Source organism: Sebastes fasciatus, chromosome 24 (assembly GCF_043250625.1).
Source record: "Sebastes fasciatus isolate fSebFas1 chromosome 24, fSebFas1.pri, whole genome shotgun sequence".
Lineage (NCBI taxonomy): Eukaryota > Metazoa > Chordata > Actinopteri > Perciformes > Sebastidae > Sebastes > Sebastes fasciatus.
The window spans coordinates 2,992,699-3,012,603 of NC_133818.1; the positions used below are offsets into that span (position 1 = coordinate 2,992,699).

The following is a 19,905-nucleotide window of genomic DNA, read 5'->3' on the forward strand; positions in this document are numbered from 1 at the left end:
ACCACAAGATGAAATAAATTATCTAAAATCGATTATGAAAAAAAGGAAAACATTCCAAAAAGGTTAAAATAAATACAGACAATAATACAATAGATCAGAAACTATGTATAACAATTAAAAAGTGTGGAGGAACAAAGGTAATCTGGTTGTCTTTCGAGGGTCTGGAGCAGCCCATCCACAAAATATTAATCATAAAACATAACTGCTCCACATCCGCTTGTTCACTTAATGTTGCTCACTGCAATATGCTGTAGTTGTTCTCTGAGTTTTCATTTTGGCTGCAACTACTGATTCTTATCATTATTGATTGATCTGTACATTCTTTTTTATAATGAATCGATTAATCCTGTAAAATGCCAGAAAATAGTGACGAATGCCTGACACAAGGTATAAGGTGGCATCTTTAAATGCCTTATTTTGTCCGACAAAGTAGTTTACAGAGATATAAAACAGAGAAAAGACGCAAATCCTCACTTTAGAGAAGCTAGAACCAGAGAAATTTTGGCACTTTAGCTTCACAAATAACTCAAACGATTAACAACTTTTTACTGATAAATCCAAACTGGTGAAACTGGAGAAAATAAATCGTCATACCAGCTGAGAGGGAACTCCTTTCTGTCTCATTTAGGAGTCATTATCTGCACTCTGAAATAACAGTGTTGGCTGCAGCACGACTGCCTCCACAATACCCGCTTTTGTTTCACCCTCTGGAGCAAGAAAGCAGCGAGAAGCACATGTGTAAGGCTGTCAGGCTGGTTCTGCCTCAGCTGACCCCCCTTAATAAGAGAACTTACTGGCTGGTGAAGAAACATGATGGGATTTTAGGATTTCTAGGTTACAGCTTTTGTGTCTGTTGACGTCCTCTCTGTCATATAAGATGCAGGACACCAAAATGTGTTGTTAAGTTCATCTAATGTCAGGGAACTGTGGCTTTGACCTCTGACCTCCTTATGACCGGGTGCTTGTTAATCCAAAACAGTTACTTTTACTGACACAAAACCAACCATGAATAGGACCGTGTATCAAACCTCAAGACGGAAATGTGTCGGTAGAACACAGTTAATAAATTACTGGAAGGTTGCATCAAATGTCTGGTCAGACTTATAATCTTGTTTATTTGTTATTTGATCAGATAGTTTCAGATTTAGATCAGAATTTTAGATGCTGGTAGTGTGTAAACAAGCTTGGATATATGCTGTTACGGTACCTTCGGACCACCAGGGTCAGGGTCTTATGAGAGCTCTTCACCAGACAGATGGCCTCCTGACGGGAGCCGCGAAGAGGAACGGCGTTCACGCTCACCATTTCATCACCGGCCTGGAGACTGACTGACGCTGCCACGCTGCCCTCCTCCACCTGAACACACACACACACACACACACACACACACACACACACACACACACATGCACACACACACACACACACACACACACACACACACACACACACACACACACACAGACGTCATAACCAAATCACCACACATACAGTCAAAATGCCTTCAGCTTAGGTTGATCATATTTTCAAACCCCCAAACCGGGACCCTTAAGTGTACCGCACGGTCATGCACGTTAGTAGTAATATAGTACATGCTTGTGGTAACATGCTTACTAGAATCAGAATCAGATTTATTGCCAAGTAGATTTTCACACACAAGTGATCACTTGCTAAACAAGTTAACACTGATGTCAACCTGCTAACTGTTGTTAACATTAGCATTGAGGGCAACAACATGGTGGTTTGTTCTCTGTACGGTGGCCATAAACTTGTTTAGGTACCAACACGGCCATCACTTCACTGGTTGTAAAGACGTCCTTCATCCATCCAGCAGTTTTGCTCTCTGCTGTGTAACGAGAGTTACAGCCTCAGCCTGCTATTGACTGTCATTATTAGTATGATTGCTTTACAAATCTCTTTAGCCAATAATAGCCAAAGATGGACTATGCTGTGTCAGGTGATGGAATTAAAAGCAGCCAATAACACAAGAAAACAAACCACCAGTGATAACATGTTCCCAGAAAGGTGAGGTACAACGACAATTTCTATTTCTTTTCTCAGTCATCTTTTAAGGTGGATGTTTCACTTAGGGTATATTTCATCCTCATGTGGTGGCCGGCTGCAACCCGAGTGCTCTGATTAAAAATTAAATCCTGCACCGCCTGTAACCTGAGGTAGTTGGCGGTGCACTGCTCCATGTAAGCTGCAGTTCACACCAGCACTAACAGCAGGTGGAAAAGGTGCCCGGTATACTCTCTATGTCGCATTACATACTGAATTTACATTATAGCCCTTATAAAATCCTCAGGAGCTCAGCAGGTAGAAAAAAGCCTAAACACTGCCTAAATACTGTCCCGTTCCCAAGATAAACTGCAGCTTTTATCAGGGTTTATCTTACATACATACATTAGGAGCACCGGAGGACACCGGAGGACACCGGAGGACACCGAGACACATGATTGGTTTTTTTTCCAGATTACCTGTCTCATGCACTACTGTCAGGATATAGTGACCGTTTTATAAAAATAACCTATTTTAATCATATTTGCTCCAATTCTACCCACTGCTGCTTTAATTGAGAAGCTGATCAACAGAATATCCATCAGCAACTATTTTGTTATCATCCAAATATTCTCTGGTTCCAGCTTCTATAATATGATAAATCTATAATCTATAATTTGTTGCTAAATAATAATGAATGTGCTGCTAAAAGACATGTAAGTCCAGAGGACAGATGGTAATTTTGTAATGGGTTATGTATGAATAATTGTGATGTGTTTTGTTTGTTTTGTCTGATGGGTCTTACTTGTCTGTCTGTCTATGGTAACAGTATGTCTATTGTATGTGTACTTTTTCTCAAACTGAGCTGCCTATGGATGCAAACTGGCAATAAAGTTGTATAGTATCGTATCGTATGAAGGTTTGAAGCTTTTCTTTGTCATAAATTATAGTAAACTGAACATCTTTGGGTTTTGGGCAGGTTTGACTGTGTTGAAACATGAAGAAATTGTGCTTTATATCACTGTACAAACACGGGGCTGGGTATTGTTTGACATTTTCCCATGCTTGAGCCAGAACAATACCTGAGTTTTGGTACTAATATAAAACCATTTCTTACCTTTGTGATGACCAGAGGCTCTCTGTGCTCGGTGCCTCCCCTCAGGGTGAAGCCCCAGGGTGCTCTGCCTCGGAGCAGCACCTCCACCAGCTCCTCTTCCTCCTCCTCCTCCTCCTCTTTCCTCTGCTGCTCAGTGCCTCTCCACATGTCCACCTCCCTCCACCACTTCATCCTTCCTGCTGAAACTCTCAGGTCATCTCTGTAGGCCACAGCGTCCATGATGCCTCAGGTTCAGTGGGCTCCATCAACATCAGTTCACTGTGAAAGATTCAGCATTAATGTAGCCAAAACATCAATAATTATATTACAATTTACTAATATAAGAGTCCCCACAGAAACAGTAGTGATACAGCAGGAGGCTGGACTGCCATATTAATGTCCTGTTAAGCTGCACAGAAACAAATTATTACAAAGTTAGAAATGTAAAGTTGAAAATTATTGATGCCAAACATTTCTTTGTTTCAGCTTCTCAAATATGAATATTTTATTGTTTTCTTAGTGCAATATGACATTAACTGACATTTTATAGAGCAAACATGAATTATTAATCTATCAATAATCTATTAATCTCATCTAAATGCCACTATAATGGGTTTTATATTTTGATGATTCACTTGGCTTTTACAGATTCATATAATTATTTGTTAAGTAAAAACATTTTTTGTAACCTGCCTGAAGAGTTAGACAACTTATTTTAACTAGCCCATTTAATATTATTAAATGAAGTTATACAATATACAATGTGATTAAGCTTATTAGGCTAATTATGTTCTCTTTAACGCTGCAGAACCTAAATTGAACGTTACCTGATAGATTTTTTATTGATTTTCAAGACCTTTAACTTACTTGAAACTGATGTCCTCTCTGCACAAACGCTGTCAACAAACCTCCCAAACAACAAAAGCAAACGTTGTCCTTTCTCGGTGTGATTGAGCTCCAACGTGGCCTGCCTTCTTCTTCTTCTTCTTCTTCTTCTTCTTCTTTTATTTGTATTTAAACTGATAGACTTGAACCGTCCTGAGCAGTGTTACAGTGCAGTTATACCCTCTTCAGCCCTTTGAAGCAGCTTCTACAGTCCCAACACAACAGCTCCCTCTACCTGCCCACCTGGATGATGAAACTTTTCATTCTCATCTGTTTCACTCTCTGCCTAAATTCGTTCTTTCTTTCTTTCTTTCTTTCAGGGGTAGGTAGGTAGCTCTCTTTCTTTCTTTGAATTATTTCTTATTTATTTCTTTTAACAGGGTAGGAAGGTACATTTATTTCTTTATTTTATTAATTTTTAATAATTGCTTTTCCTTTCATTCTTTCATTTCTTTCTGTTTTTCTTTGAATTCTTTCTTCTACAGAGTAGTTTGCTGAACTTAATGTAAGTGCTCTTTAACACCAACATGTGTTTAATAGAAAGGAAAGGCTGTTGTCATGATCATTTGGAAAATGAACCCAAACTAGGAGCCAAGTAGGCCAAAGATCAGTCAACGTCAGTGGTTAACTGTCTGTGATTTTACATAACAGACGGGATCAAGACAGAGAACTTTCAAGAACTAAAGTGGTAACTTTGCCTGATTGTTTGTATTATGCACGAAATGGCTGACTGGTTTACCATCTACACAGTTATAATCAGCTAGCTGTTATTGGCTGCTCAAAATTAAATCTATTTATTGATGGTGATATTGGACAATATAATGGGAAGATCAGTTGCTTTGGAAGATGGGCGGGCCATCTGTGTATTTTCTTTAATGTGTTACATTTTAGGGGCCTAGTCACTTCAGATTACACATCAAGATGTTTTTGAGGACAAGGTTCAAGAAAACAAAATGAATGAAAGAATAAATGACTGAAACTCAAGTTAGTTTTCTCCCACTCCCTTTATTCGTGTTTTTTTTGTTGCTAATATTAATATTAACATAATAATGGTACAACAGCATGCCTCAGTGTAATTACAGCCACAATTTCAACTGACAATCTTCATTTGTAGTAACTTCAATCTGATAATCACCATTTTAATGTTTCACATTCACATCAGTATTTTCCTTCTGCTGGATCTCAAAACCTTCTTGCTGCAAAGCTTCTTTCAGCTGAGCCTGATAAACGTCTTTAACTTCATGTCACTAAAATACAGAAATTCTGTTTCTGCATTCACTAGGTAGCATTTAGGCTGTGTACATTTTATTTTAATGATTTCTTTTGCCTTTATTTGACAGATGACAGTGTAGAAATATGACAGACCAGTCTGATATGCAACAAAGGTCCCAAGACCAGAATCGAACCCAGGACATGGTGGTTATCAGAGCTATTATAGGAAACTAAAGCTAAACTGAAACAATATTGCCTGGGGGAAAAAAAATATAAAAATGAAATAAAAATGAACATAAATTCATTCATTTTTTTTTAGCTATAATATATCATTCCCAGAAAAAGGAGACAATGTGAATTTCCATAAAATCTTGTGACATTGAACCACAAAAACTGACCTTCCAGGAGATGGTTTCATGCCAGAATTGCTTCACTAAAGTAGTGTGACGAACATTAAACATTATGGCCATTCCTACACAGTTCTCCAACCATGTATTTACTATGTATATGTAGAGACATTATAGCTGGCCCTAACTAACACAAACTAAAACTACTGTAAAAGTAAAAAACTGAAACTAAACTAAAATCAAATCAAAAAGTCAAACTAACCTTGGTGGTTATACGGTATGTGCTATAACCATTTAGCTAACAAGGCACTCCAAGTCTGTTTGTATTTAAAGTAGTCAGCTAACCTTATGTTAAAGAAGAAATGATATATTTTTTAAAAGACCTCACAGCCCCAGGAGTAATGCATTCAGTAAATAAAACCCTAAACCCTTCTTTGATTCTTCATTGCACACTTCACTTCTATTATTTCACCAAAGATTTCTATATATGAATCAGTGGACTGAATCAGCACCCCACAGGTTCTGCAGAAATAATATATGCCATCATCTCAGGGGGCTCAAATGAAGATGATATCTGCCAGCATTGTTTCACAGCAACGATAACGTCAAACATTCTTTCAAAAGCAGCGAGATTTCAGGCTCCTTGTCGGGACGAAGCTTAAGTCAGGAATCACCTGAGAAGACAAAACTGTGATGAGTCATTTATACTTTAGATTAAATAATCTAATATCTAAGAGTCAGATTGCCATTAACTCTCCTGATCACATTCCTGCTACTGAGAGGATGAACCCTTTTGGTTTCAATGACCCCATGACCTTTCCTCTAGCGCCACCCACAGAACAAACTTTACATTTTTAGCTCCAAGAACAGATAAATCCTCCGTATGACCAAATCACTGCTGAGTTCAACAAGTAATTCATTCATTAAAAGTAATTAAATTAATACGTACCATGTAATCGATCAAAAGGGGAGCTGTCTTCACCTATTTGCTCCAGGCCATAGTGATGAGGGCTGGGTTTCCACCTGCATAGTCAGACCTGGTAGAGCTGCGCTTCCTGCGTCTAGCTCCGCCGCAGGACTGCAACACAGAGAGGATGGTTAGACTTCAGACAGCCTGCTTTACGAAGGTCAGCACTTTGTGAATATTTAGTTGTAGAAATTAATTATATAGTATACAATTTTTACAGGCATAATTCTTTCTTATTCGAAGATACAGAAACTTATTTCTGAGTCATCTTTTTAAACAAGTTGATTGAATTTAAAGGCTGGGTGAAATACTCTTAATTCACTGTAAAACAAGCTTTTTAGGACAGAAATGTTTTTTGCAGGTTAAACTGTGCAACACTTTATAAAGTACTCAGCTCCACCTTGGCCAACTACAACTATGCTGCTCACATATTAAAGCATCAGTAATAATAATCCTTTAATATATATAACACCATGAAAGGAACCATATAGCATACTGTAATGAGTACTTTTCTTTTGCTACTTTAAGTTTCACATTGTTGTATTACTACTGTTATTGAAGTAAAGCAGTATTTGCTGCAGCACTGCTTACCGGAGCACAGGATTGGCCCTGTGTGGGGCACAGCTCAATCTGGCAGTGCAGATAGAGTTCACTAGTTTCCCCAGAGAACTGGAACACGTTGAAAGAGAAGACGTTGGACGTTCCCTGTCCGTTTCTCTCCATGGTCACCGTCTGGTCAGCAGGGTTCGGGCATCTGCTCAGAAACAGGAAACAGACATGATGACATCACTTACATCATCAGTTGATTCTTACAGCCGCTGACAAAGTCTCAGAGTTTTTCTCACCCTTTAATGACGAGGTCGTATCGCAGACTACTATCAGGTGACGGCTGGCTGGTTACCCAGCAGGAGTCGGTCACTATGGCGACCATGTTGCCGTCCAGCCCCTCCGTCTTCAGCTCCAGCCAGAGCTTCTGGTTCAGCTGGATCTCGGTGCTCGGCACCACAAGCTGCATGCGGCCGGAGTCGGTGTAGGCGTTCATCATCAGAGTGTAATTCCAAACTCCAGATACAATCTGCTGCACCACCGAGCTGGAGAGGACACACAGACGCACACACACACTTCAGCTGTCTTGAACTTTAACTCCACCAAGCTGCTGCACATTGTCAACCAGGTGAAGCTCAGCCGGCCTCCACACACCTGTCTTTGATCGTGAAGGACACACTCCTGATGTCTGGCTTTGTATAGAAGCAGGAGAAGTCGATCTCTATTTGGTCGTTGCGGGTGATGATGTCCATGGATCTGTTCCTCATCACGATGGCGTTCTTGAAGAGGATTTGGCTGTTGTTCGTCTAGATTGAGACAGGAACACAGACGTGTTTGCAGCATGTGCTCTCCTCTTACATCATTCACAGAGAGCAGGATTGGTGGATAAAACTTGTTCAGCTCTTATGCTACATAGTGCTGGATGTGTGGCAAAAAAATCTGTTTAAAATGGTCCTCTTCACTCTCTGTGGAGTCACTCACATGCCAAAAGAAGGAAGCCTAACGTGTCCTGAAAATAACAATATACAGTATGGCATGCCTGGCTGAGACTTGTTCTTTTGAGTCTACAGGGAAGTGATGAGCAAAGACAGCATGTTATTTTGTGCTTGTTGAGAGCAAAAAACTAGAGCAGGGTACCCACCATAACCTCCGTCCCGCAGATGTTGCTGCTGTTGTAGCTGAAAGTCACCATGTGGGTCTGGTCGTCCATGTGACCTTTGCAGTTGGGGTCTTTGAGGTGTAAGGTGGAGTAGTCGATGCCTTTGTCCTCCATCAGACATCCAGCCAGAGTAACAGTGGCAGAGCTCTGCATGCAGACTGTCGGCTCACCTGAACACCCAAAAATATCACCACTTCAATATGGATTCATCTGCAGCTGAGCTATTCAATAAGGCAATAAGGCTCTGCACCAAACCACAAAATCCAAACAGCTGTGCCTCTGCCAGATGTTTGCATAACTAATATCATCTTGCATCTTGTAGGTGTATCAGCAGGTGCTTCTTGAGTTACATGCTCTTCTGTTCTCGGTCGGTTTACTTAAATACAAGTTTGTTTCAGAATATTTACTTTGGAAGACAGCTAACGATAAGAACAGTAAATATTGTTATAAAAGGATAAAATAATCTACCGGTTGGGGATTTGCTCTAAAAATGGAAATAAATAAAAGCATATTCAGCAGCTGTGGTCAGGAGGGAATCATCCTGATGGTCTGAACCAACTCTCCCTCTAAAGAAACATCACAACCTTCATCACACAGTTGTTGCACTCTACCTAAAGCACTTCTTGGTTTGTACTTGGAGGCAAACAGGGCCCGACAGAAGCAGCGAGTTCCACCGGGCTTCTCTCCGCAGAACTCATGATAGCTGCAGTACTGGTCCTGACAGGCCTTAGGGTCAGCAGCTATACACACACACACACACACGCTCATGAGCTTCACTTCCAAATGAACGATGAATGACATGACAATAACATGTTAAAAAGGGTTATTGTTCATGTAAACAAGTTTTGTGATGAATATATTTATATATCAGCTCTCTTTAGAGCAGACGTCATGACACTGAATAAAAATACTACTAATAAAACAACTAGATAATAATAGATTAAATAAATAAATGTCTCTCGCCCCATCTCATCATATGAAACATAACAAGTGAAAGTGAATGAGGATCTTACGGCAGCCGGCCGTTGACCTCCAGTCCTCCGGTATGCCGACTCTTTTCAGGTTGCAGGCCTTGGCGTAAGCCTCCAAAAACTGGCAGTTGAGACCGTCCACCGACGGGTAATTGCACAAAGTGTTGGTGCAGGCGGTTATGTACGGCTCTGGGTCAATGATGTCGTGACAAGCAGCGAAGGGTGCCTTCCTCGTGAGATTACAGCTGTTCCAGCCATGCAGAGAGGAAGAGTGAGAGTCAATTACCAGTTTTGTGAACAGTATTATGTGTGTTGAGCTTCCAGAATCATCCCTGCTCATATGACCGTGTCGTGGCACCATAGAAATATGATGAAGAAGACTCGTTCCTGTTTGAAGGATGAAAGGAGTGTGTAGAGTTTTGATGGGTCAGTTCTTACTGTTCAGTTGAGCGGTTGCAGTCGATCGTACTGTCGACGGTGTCGTTGTGCTGAATCTCACAGCTAGGGGGCGACAAACAGCCCAGATCATTACTCTTGAAACCTCTACACCATTAATAAGCAGGTAATATCAGTCAGTACATTACGTTAAGAATAAGTCGTACCCAACAGCACTGTAAGGGCTCTTCTCTCTAGGCAGGGTGGTGGTGATGCTGGGATTAATGGGGTTGCCACACAAGCCCTCTAGAGGTTCAGCAGGTCCTGGTTGATGTCACAATCAAAGAGAAATCAATGAACTTTCAAGCTAATAAGCACAGCTGTCATTCTGAAATTCAAACACTAATTTATGTAAATATGAAATATTTAGTCCAGATAGGATTTAGTTTTCTGTACCGGACACATGTGCGGTGTTGCCATCAAAAAAGACTGCCATGTTGGAGGAAGGCAGCTTGGCAGTAACTCCAGTGTGGTCCTTGGAGAGCTCCACACCGTAAAACAGCTGAGCCGTGGCGTTGAGCGTCAGATATCGGTCATCAACCTACATCACAGCAGATAGGCAAAGTGAAGGAAACACTGGCTTAAACATCACAAATACACACATACATGTGCTTTGCATGGGCACTTGTTCCCACTTAAATAGGCTTTAGTCAGTTTCAATAATGGTTGATATCTTTTGCTCACCAGCACATTTGAACTCAGAAAGTCTCCTCTCTTCACTCAAAGTTATAATAACAGATTCTAATGTATTTGCTGGGAGAGTGATGAAACCAGACTGGAAAAGTGACAGATGACAGAAGTGACAGGAGACGTCAACAAATGAGACAGTTGGTAAAAATAAATAAGTGCTCCTGTTGCACCAACGTTCAGTAGTCATACATGCAGAAATGTGTCCATCAGAGGTCGGATAGAGAACCTCAAACCTTGTACTTCTGGACACTTCTCTACTTGATACACACTTTATACTTCATATCAGTAAATATCCTCAACAAATAGATACTGAGATAATACACTGATAACTTTGTATGGCAACATTTCATTGGAGGAAAGTAACAATTGTACACAAATACTGAGTTAATTCTACAAAAATACAGAGTATTTATATTTGATGCTGCTTTATTCTTCTACCCCATTACATCTCAGAGAGTGTCTTAACTTTAAATACATCCACACAAAGTAATGGTCATCAGTGACTGATCAAACAAGCTCATAAATACACTGTTACTTGCTCTTAGATGGATTGTGGCAGCTTACCCAAACTCTTCCACCTTGTTCCAGATACATTCTTACAAGTGGCCCTGGCAGCGAGATTGTCAAGTGGTCCAAAAATGACACATCTTTACGGCGTCGCTCCCGGAAACCCGCCGTGAGGGAGAAACTTGGATTAGACATCATCAGATTGTATTCACACCGATCCTCGACAGACTGGACTCTGCCGTGGAAATCAATGACAGTGGAGCCAGTCACAGTGCACACGTCATGGGGTCTAATGCACCTGATGGAGATGGAAAGGGACAGATATTTAGTGTCTTTATTTCTGAAAGCAAAATCTAAAAACCACGAAGACAGAAAGATGTTGAAGACGTCGTTTCCAGTTAATACATATTTGAGAAAAATTATCCCCAACTTGAAATTTAAAGGGATACTCCACCAATCTGACTCATAAAGGTCAGTTTACTGGTAACTCAGCCTGTGAAAACACTTGTATCATCTGTAATAATAATAATAAACTCTCTTATCACTCTAAGATAATAAATGAGTCTAGAATAAGAAATATCTTGAGTTAGGCTTTTGGGTTGCATTATGGGAAATGTAGGATCCTGTGTTTTTAAGCTGGACTCTACTCGGGTCCGTCAGGATCTCTCGGCCTCTGCCGCTTCCATCTTGACCATTTCTTTATCTGTCCTGTTCAAGTCTCCTACTTTAAGGAGGAGCAATACTACAATACTGCTGGAGCACCTCTCTGATGACTTCAGTATGTCTAAAGTGTGGACAATAAGTGAAAGGGACTATCTGTATCTCTTAACTTTAAAGAAATATGTCATAATAAATGCAAACCAGAAGTAGGATGTGCTATTGTTACAAAGGCAAATGGGACTATAACAAACCTAACCATACATACATATCCATACAAATAATCTGAACAATCACTCAGTGACCTCAGATTAGAGAAAAACTACAACTTCACACACATTTTGAGACACCTATTGGAAAGAAAAAGCTGCAACCTCAGTCCAAGGGTTTACTGCTTGCAGTTATTATCATTATTATTATTATCATTATTATTATTATTATTATTATTATTATTAACGGTGTAAAAGATCTGGTTCTGTCCATCGTGACTCTGATGTTGAATGTTATTGAAGTGCAGTGCTAAATCTGTGGAGCAACCCTTTAAGTTTTATAGACTGAATCATTAATCAGCTGATCAAAACAAAACTAATTGGTTGATTATTAGAAATAGAAATAGATTCATCAATAATGAAAGTAATCGTTAGTTGCAGCTCTAATCCGAATAATATCAGAACTTTCTCATCAAGTCTTTGTTTTGTGGCGTTTGTCTGAATACAAGTCGCTTTCAGTCCACATGGTGCACTTCATTTAAATCAGTCAGTCAAACCTTTATTCAAACTTTGTTCCAAATATAAAGCAAACATATTTACGTGTTGTTGCCCTGGCAAACCTCCGTGGGTCCACATGTACTGACAGTTCTGACGGCTGCATACGCATCACAGCTGACTTCGGAGCAGGTTTCTGGGCTCGTCGCAATATCTGAACCGGCTAAGAAAAGGACATCTGGGGGGTGATAGGAGGGTTATGAAATTAGTTTAATATTAAACTTCAACAGAATTTAAGAGAATGAAGTAACAGCAAATACAAAATATCAAATTTTTGTTCAGAGAATCCCTGAAGAGTCTCAGTCCCTTCTTTGGGAACCACCAGATTTGCCTACCTGAGACTCTGCATCTGCTTACATCAAAGAAAACCTTGTTGAAAGTCTCATCATTAGTAAACGACCATGAACCCACAGATGAGTTATCGACCGTTGCAATCAGGTTCTAGAAAAGGATTAGACAAACATCAAGGTTAATACTGTAATACTGAGTGAACAGTTTAGACTTGAATCCCCCTTTTTACATATTTTCCTCCAGTTTTAGGACAGTGGGACGGTGAGAGCAGTGGTGGCCTAAGCTTCAGATGACCAGACTGGCAGGATGAATCTGAGTGAGGAGGCAAAGTTGCCCCTCCAGAATTATTAAAGATAATTATTTCTAATCAACATCTTTGGCCACTTGAGGGCAAAAAGAGCCCCCAAACAAACAGCCCCCCTGGTCATGTGAGCCCAATATTCACTCTCCCTTTAGCTCTGGTTGGTCTCCACCAGCTCCTTGTTAGCTGCTTAATGTTACACTTTCTTCATGCGGTTTGGTGCTGGGCAGGTCGTGCACAGGGAGGTTATCACAGCTTGTTTGCTGAGGACAGCTGCCAGAGTTAGTGATAACTCTCTGTGGGTTTACACTACCAGGGACCGCTCTCCTTTTACTCGTAGTTATTGTTCATATAGAAAAATATACACATTAGTGCTGCTTTTATTCAAAATACATGTTGGTTCCCTGAAATTGTGGGGCTGTGTATAAAAAGAAGCATAATTCCTACACTGTTCATCTAATGTTGATGTACAGTAAATACCCTAAAAATAAAAGCTGAAGCACTTTGATGTCGTAGTCACTGTTCATTTAAATCAGTGTGTGGAAGTACAGAGCAAATACTACAGACATGTGTCACTGCATTATTGGTATATCACTGCATTGTATATTATCAATGAGTGACTGTTTCTATGTGCTAGTCATCTCTGATGATGTCCCACTTAGTAGATCTCATATATTACAATTAGATTCAAGTCACAGATCATTTTCCAAATATTACCCAGCAACGTTTGAAAAACCCAGAAGGTCATATGAAAAATGTTTCCAGAATCCACTGCACAACAGAAAAGACTTTGAAACCCATTCCACAGGTTGCCATGTAGCCAAAAGTGTTAAATATAAATATTAACACATTTACACAGAAGCATCAATATATTTCAATAAAATGGATCATAACATTTTTAGGTTTGTACAAATAGAGCACAGAGATGTGTAAATTGTGACATCCGTCTTTGTTTCGATGAGGAAATCAAACCAAATATGTCTTTGTCCCGCTGCAGACGGAATTCTTTAAATCAAGATGGTTGTTGAGTCTTTGAGGCTTCCTGTTAAACGACCTTCTGGCTCACAGACTCAACTGTAAAGGTCAAACACTGAGGAACAACTGGCTCTACTCTCAGGGACCAGATGCTATGAACTTTGCAGTGGTTAACTTCTGAAATCACAGCCTGAGGTCAGGATCAAGTTCACTTGTCATAAAGCAGATTGGTTTGAGGACATACGTCGCCATGGTAACAGACTCAGGGTCATCTCTGGGGCCAAAGATATATCTATACTTACAACATCAGGTGTATAAGCGGTATACGATCGTACAGACACGGCTGTTTGTGTCCCAAGGTTGTAGAAGAATACTTCCAGCTGAAAGCATAAACAGAAGAGAGACAGAAAACATTAAGGAATGGTTTCCAACATATTTTAGAAATTAACTTTGATGTAAAGTTCCCTTTGCCACACAATGTCTTTCAAATGTTCATGTTGTACAAAAGGCTGAAAGGTCAATCAGTGTAAAAACATGGAACTGATGATTACTCACCGGAAAGGAGGAACCCAATTGGTATCCTATATAAATTCTGCAGGTTGAAATGGAATCGATGTGTGGGGGTACTTTGACGTCGGTTGGCCCACTAACTGGCGCCACACTAACGTCTTTCATACCTCCTCCATCTTCCAACTTCAGACAGTCTTGTGCGGTGTCAGATTGGTTATTTTTAAAACACATTGAAATAGATGAATTGATGGTCACCTGTGAAACCAGAGAGACACCAATGATGAAGTAACAATATTAATCTTTTCAAGACTTTGACTCAACAGCAGCATAGTTTCATCTCATTTAACATTTAGTTAGTTACATTTATTTCTCCGTGTTTAACTCTAAGTGTTTTTTAATTAATCAAAATAAAACCTGTTCAAGTCAATAACGATATCTAAACATCTTTCTCGTACCTTTTTTCTCGTACCGATAGTTTTACTCTTTGAGGCTTATAATAATTTGGTAATGCTCTATTTTATGGCTCTGTTATTTCTCTATAATTTCATAATCATCTCTTGGATATTTTCTGGAAAGAACTATGAACTTTGATATTGATCTCAGGGTTTTAGTTTGCTCAGTTAGTTGTGTAGAGTTTAATAACAGAGGGACGGCTCCATTTTACATTTTTTATAATTTTTTTCCCAGACAGTCAAACAGTCTGTCTGTTAGATAAAAACACAAACATGGTTTCATTTTACTCACATCCAGGAATGTGTAACTGCGTCCATAAAAGCTGATGGGACACGAGCTGATGTCGGTCGTTTCAGACAGATTGAGGTCGACCTGGCTGGCAGCAACTACAGCGTGAATGTGAAGCAAAACAAACATCATACATCAATCCATCACGACCAACTTTACACTGTTTATTCCCAATTCACACCTCTGATTTAAAATAACATTCATCATCGTCATGAATTCTGGGTGTAAAAGATTAAATGAATGAATAAAATAAACATTTAGAAACACTTCATTTTACAGGTCCACAAATGTCATGGTAATTTGGTGATAATTAGCAAGTAACCTATTTGAAATTTATTTGGAATAACAGCCAAATTATCCCAATATTGACCTCAAAAGTTATCAAAAATTACAATAAACATTATTTAATAATTGTACTCCACTATTTCCCAGTAGCTTATTTAATACATTTCCAGGAAAAGAATACAAAGTGAATTGATATACTTTATTTCCATGTCTGCTGATAAATAGATAATAATTAGAAAATAACTTCTTTGAAATTTCTAAAAAAACTCCCTGAATCATGACATTAGCTTCCAGGTTACATTTGTGTCCCACAATGGTGAGATTTGTTCCTGTGATGAAGTGTCTTCTATTAGTTTTAGTTTTCCACCTCCGATGAAGAGTAGCTGCTTCTCAGCCTCAGGGCCCTATTCTAACCATTAGATACTATTTTAGCATATAATTATTAAATAATGTTTATAATAAAGTCATTTTTTATCAATTTTGAGGTAAATATTGGGGTAATTATATAATAATGATAATAGTAATAATAATTGTTTTGATAATTATTAATTACTTTTGATAGTCTTTTTAATGTCTTTTTGAGCTTATGTACCAATGCAAATTGGTGCCTTATTATTAATATATATTGATAATTTATTAATATGAAGTTTATTGATATTAATAATTATCTTTAATATTTCCTAATAACCAGACCAGCTCCTATCTGCGTCCCAAACAACTGAAAACGTTTCAATGGCTGCTTACCTGCCAGCAGGAGGAGCAGTGCAGCCGGCTTCATGATGGAGCCCCGAGCTGGGAGAGATACAGGTCACATAGTAAGAGACTGCAACACACTTCATTTAATCCATTCATACAGTATAAGGGATAGTGCTCATCAAACCTTTCTTGCATGCTGCATGGGGTTATTAAAAGGTTTCTTACTGTATCTAAAATCCATTAAATGGACCCTGACTGATTACCTTAAGTTGTAGCTTGTTCACCAAATTACTGCGACTGCAAAAGGCTCCATGTGAACTCTTTTAGATGAGGCCCATGCAGTCGCAGTGAGTGAAGGTGATGAATATAGATTGTGAGTGGAGAAAATGCAAAGCATGTTGTTATCAATAGCAGTAGTACTAGTGGTGTTTAATTTGACGTATTTGGAAATAAATAATAATTCAGTTTTTCTTTTATCATCCAATGAACACATGTTTACGGAAGCCCTGAAAGGCAAGCGAGAATTGTTTTTTCTGATGATCCAAGTCTGATCTAAATTATTTTCTCTCCTGTGTTTATGACTTAAGAACAGGTGGATTTTTTTTTGCCAAGATAATCTTTCTAAGTTCCTTTTTTGTCGTCTGTGAAACAAGAGATTTGTTTTACCTGTTTCACAGACAAAAAAAGGAACTTAAAAAGATTATCCTGGCAAAACATAATCCACCTGTTCTTAAATCACAAACACATAACATAATCCACCTGTTCTTAAGTCACAAACACAGGAGAGAAAATAATTTAGATCAGACTTAGAAAATTCTCCCTCGCCTTTCAGGGCTTCCGTACAGTTTGCATCTGAGTGTGTCACACTTAAAGGTAATGAAGAAACTGAAAAGTGGTTGATGTTATGAGGAACTTCAGTTTCACCATAAAATATAACAAGAATAACTCATCAAATGAAAAGAACTGAAACAAAATAAACAGGAACAACATGAAAGCAGTGTAATAATAAGCTTTTTAAATGTGGAACAGAGGGGGGCTTTATTCCATAGTGTTCAAGCTAAAAGACTCAACAACAGCTGGTGCAGAATAAGGAATTAATAGATCAGAAATACTTTGAGAGTAACCAAAAGAATCTCAAAATGATAAAATTAATATTTCTAAATCATTTTAATAAGCAGTGCAGTATTTTTCTTTGTTTTCCTGAAGTCACTGCAGACTGAAAATTAATATTCTCGTCGATACACTGAGTTACCATGATGCATCTTGATAGAAGCAGAATGATTTTAAAGACCAGCGGTCATCCTGTTGGTGTATAAGCGTTGTCTACCTGAAGCCAGGCAGAGAGAGGAAGAGTGTGCAGCTTGTCTTACCGTCTGGAGGTCGGGTGGAGCAGCAGGGAGATGAAGCTCTGCAGATGGAGGTGGTGAACCACTCTGGGACGTTGCTGCTCTCGGGCAGATGTGTCTGCTGTGTGCCTCTCTCTGTCTCTTTTTATGCAGGTACTTCCCATCACGCCCCTTACATTCTCAAAAACTCCCCAAACCGGCTTTTTGTGGCCTTTAGCAGTCTGTTGAGTAACTTGCTTTTCTTAGTAATTAACCACAGAAGAATGCAGCAGCTCATAAAGTACGAACATTTCACAACCTGTGAGACGCCCTGAGGAAAATACGTTCCTATGTGACCAACCTAAACATTTTTCTACCAAATCTCTGAAGGATGTTGATATTTTTTTATGGTAAACGTGTTTCAGTACAAACACATTTTCTTAATACTGACACAGAGGGTTATGAATTGTTTACATTTAGGCAGAGATAATTGGCTCCTTGGAGATGAGCCAAGCCTGCGCAGAATCGATCACCAGCGATTGCCGTGCAATGCATGCCGGTTAGATTTGTGTCCGACTTGCTCTGAAATCATTCAGACGTGGGCAACGATAACCTCACCAAATGGAGGTGGCCGCAGTTTTTAGAGCCAGGCACCGCAGTTGCTCTCCACCGACTGCAAGACCCAGAGCATGATGGGAAACGGCTGGCTGTCACCTGATCAAAGAGCTGATTGGCTCTTAGTTTTGACAAAGAACACCATGTGTTCCAGAAAGTCAGAACTTTCTCTGTAATTGTAATATTTAACACTAAACTGTAGCTAGTCTCATGTTGTGCAATGAAGGTTTCATCTGTTGACAAACATATCTTGTGTGGTTGATAATAATAATAATCAGCATCATTATTATGATGCTGATTATTATTATTATGGTTATGGTTATTATTATGGTTATTTATATAGCACTTATCAAAACGAGTGCTCATTACAAAGTGTTTTACAAGGCGGACATAAAAATAATAAAAGATAGAATCCAATGCCAGATACACGCACCTTTGCACATATATATTAGGGGTGTAACGATTCATCTACTACATCGATGTATCGTTTCATATTCCTACGATCCAACTACATTGATAGGTACTCGGCAAGTTGTCCTTCACGGGAGACGTATATCGATATAAAATCGATTTGAAATGCAAAAATCGATTGTATCGATACTAAGGATTTGCAACTTGTATTTAAGGACGACAAACGTTATATGAAAGTGTTTTTTAGCACTTTTATTAGTAAAGAAATGTTAAACGTTATTCCGGTTCACTCTCCAGACATGCGCCTGCTTGCTAGCTCTGCCCACTGCAGCCCGAGCACGCATCCATGGTGTCCACCTGAGATTCCCCACTCTGCCTCCGCATCTGCCCCCAGGTCGTCCACCTCACATTCCCCACTCTGTCTTCGCCCTGCCCCCAGGCCGCCCGCTTGAGATTCCCCACTCTGCCTCCGCCTCTGTGAACGGAGAGAAGGGCCTGTGAAACGTCCGTAGCCCTGGGGCCTCAAGAAACATTGAGGTGCCTCGGCAGGTTCCTCAGTATTCAGTCCTAATGACCTTTTGAAAAGTCCAAACTGCAGATCTGTATTTAAAGAAATCAATGTTTTAAAATCTTAAATATCCCTCTCTCATTCCTGATATTTAAGAACTTTCAGTGTTGATTATTGCATATCTATCGTATTTCTAATAACTCATTCCTAAAAGCATATCAATATGTTATTTGGTCTCCCATCACACTGATGAAGTCAAACCTGCAGCTACTGGTGACAAAGTTAAAACAAAGAGAGAAACTAACAAACTAATCAAATGTTACTGGGTGAGTTTATAGAAATGCATCACATGGTTTCTTTTATTTCAGGTGAGCATGTTCCCCTGTGTGATCCCTCCCCTCTTTCATCACTGTCTTGCTCGCTGTCTTAAATATTTCTTTTACGTTCACATGTTCATCATGAGCATCACAAATCCTCCCGGACTGCATTCCTTCATAGTCAGCTTGGCTTTTTATCCTGAGGGGGTTTCAGGTGTGCTTAAACAATCTGTGCAATTTTCATGCCAAAGATACCAACCCTCACACGCAAAGAAGACAGTTGTTGCTGCTGGCTGGGTGCAAATAGACACTCTTTTCTTTAATTTGTGACTATTTCTAAATGACCTTTAAAACGTGTGCATGCTGTATGTTTTTGTTATAGGACAGGCATGACATACAATATATAAAAATAAAAAACAAAGAACTTACCTACAAATCTGAGCTCCCAGAGAGGCGTGGAGCCGATGGCTCATTGATAAAGGGGGGAGGACCTGTAGTGGAACCTTATACAGCATACAATGAGGTGGGCTACTTCAGCAACATGAACAGCACCATTAAACAGCGACCTGCTGGTAGGCCTTATCAGAACCATGGACAGCACCATGGATTTATCATCAAACAGTGACCTAATGGTAGGCCTTATCAGAACCATGAACAGCACCATGGATTTATCATTAAACAGTGACCTGCTGG

General features: G+C 39.5%; 1 protein-coding gene across 1 annotated transcript; it reads right to left on the bottom strand.

Moving 5' to 3' along the window:
• Window positions 1–4,976: 4,976 nt before the first annotated feature.
• On the bottom strand, window positions 4,977–17,485 carry LOC141763305 (pancreatic secretory granule membrane major glycoprotein GP2-like). Its single transcript, XM_074627875.1, has 19 exons — window positions 17,407–17,485; window positions 16,085–16,132; window positions 15,059–15,153; window positions 14,360–14,569; window positions 14,107–14,184; window positions 12,573–12,678; window positions 12,283–12,415; window positions 10,910–11,114; window positions 10,016–10,160; window positions 9,787–9,883; window positions 9,623–9,685; window positions 9,227–9,429; window positions 8,825–8,953; window positions 8,196–8,383; window positions 7,709–7,860; window positions 7,354–7,599; window positions 7,100–7,262; window positions 6,491–6,619; window positions 4,977–6,215 (listed from the first exon to the last, which is right to left on the bottom strand). Exons 2-18 carry the CDS (start codon window positions 16,116–16,118, stop codon window positions 6,524–6,526), a joined length of 2,343 nt encoding a protein of 780 aa, XP_074483976.1. The 5' UTR covers window positions 16,119–16,132; window positions 17,407–17,485; the 3' UTR covers window positions 4,977–6,215; window positions 6,491–6,523.
• Window positions 17,486–19,905: the final 2,420 nt, after the last annotated feature.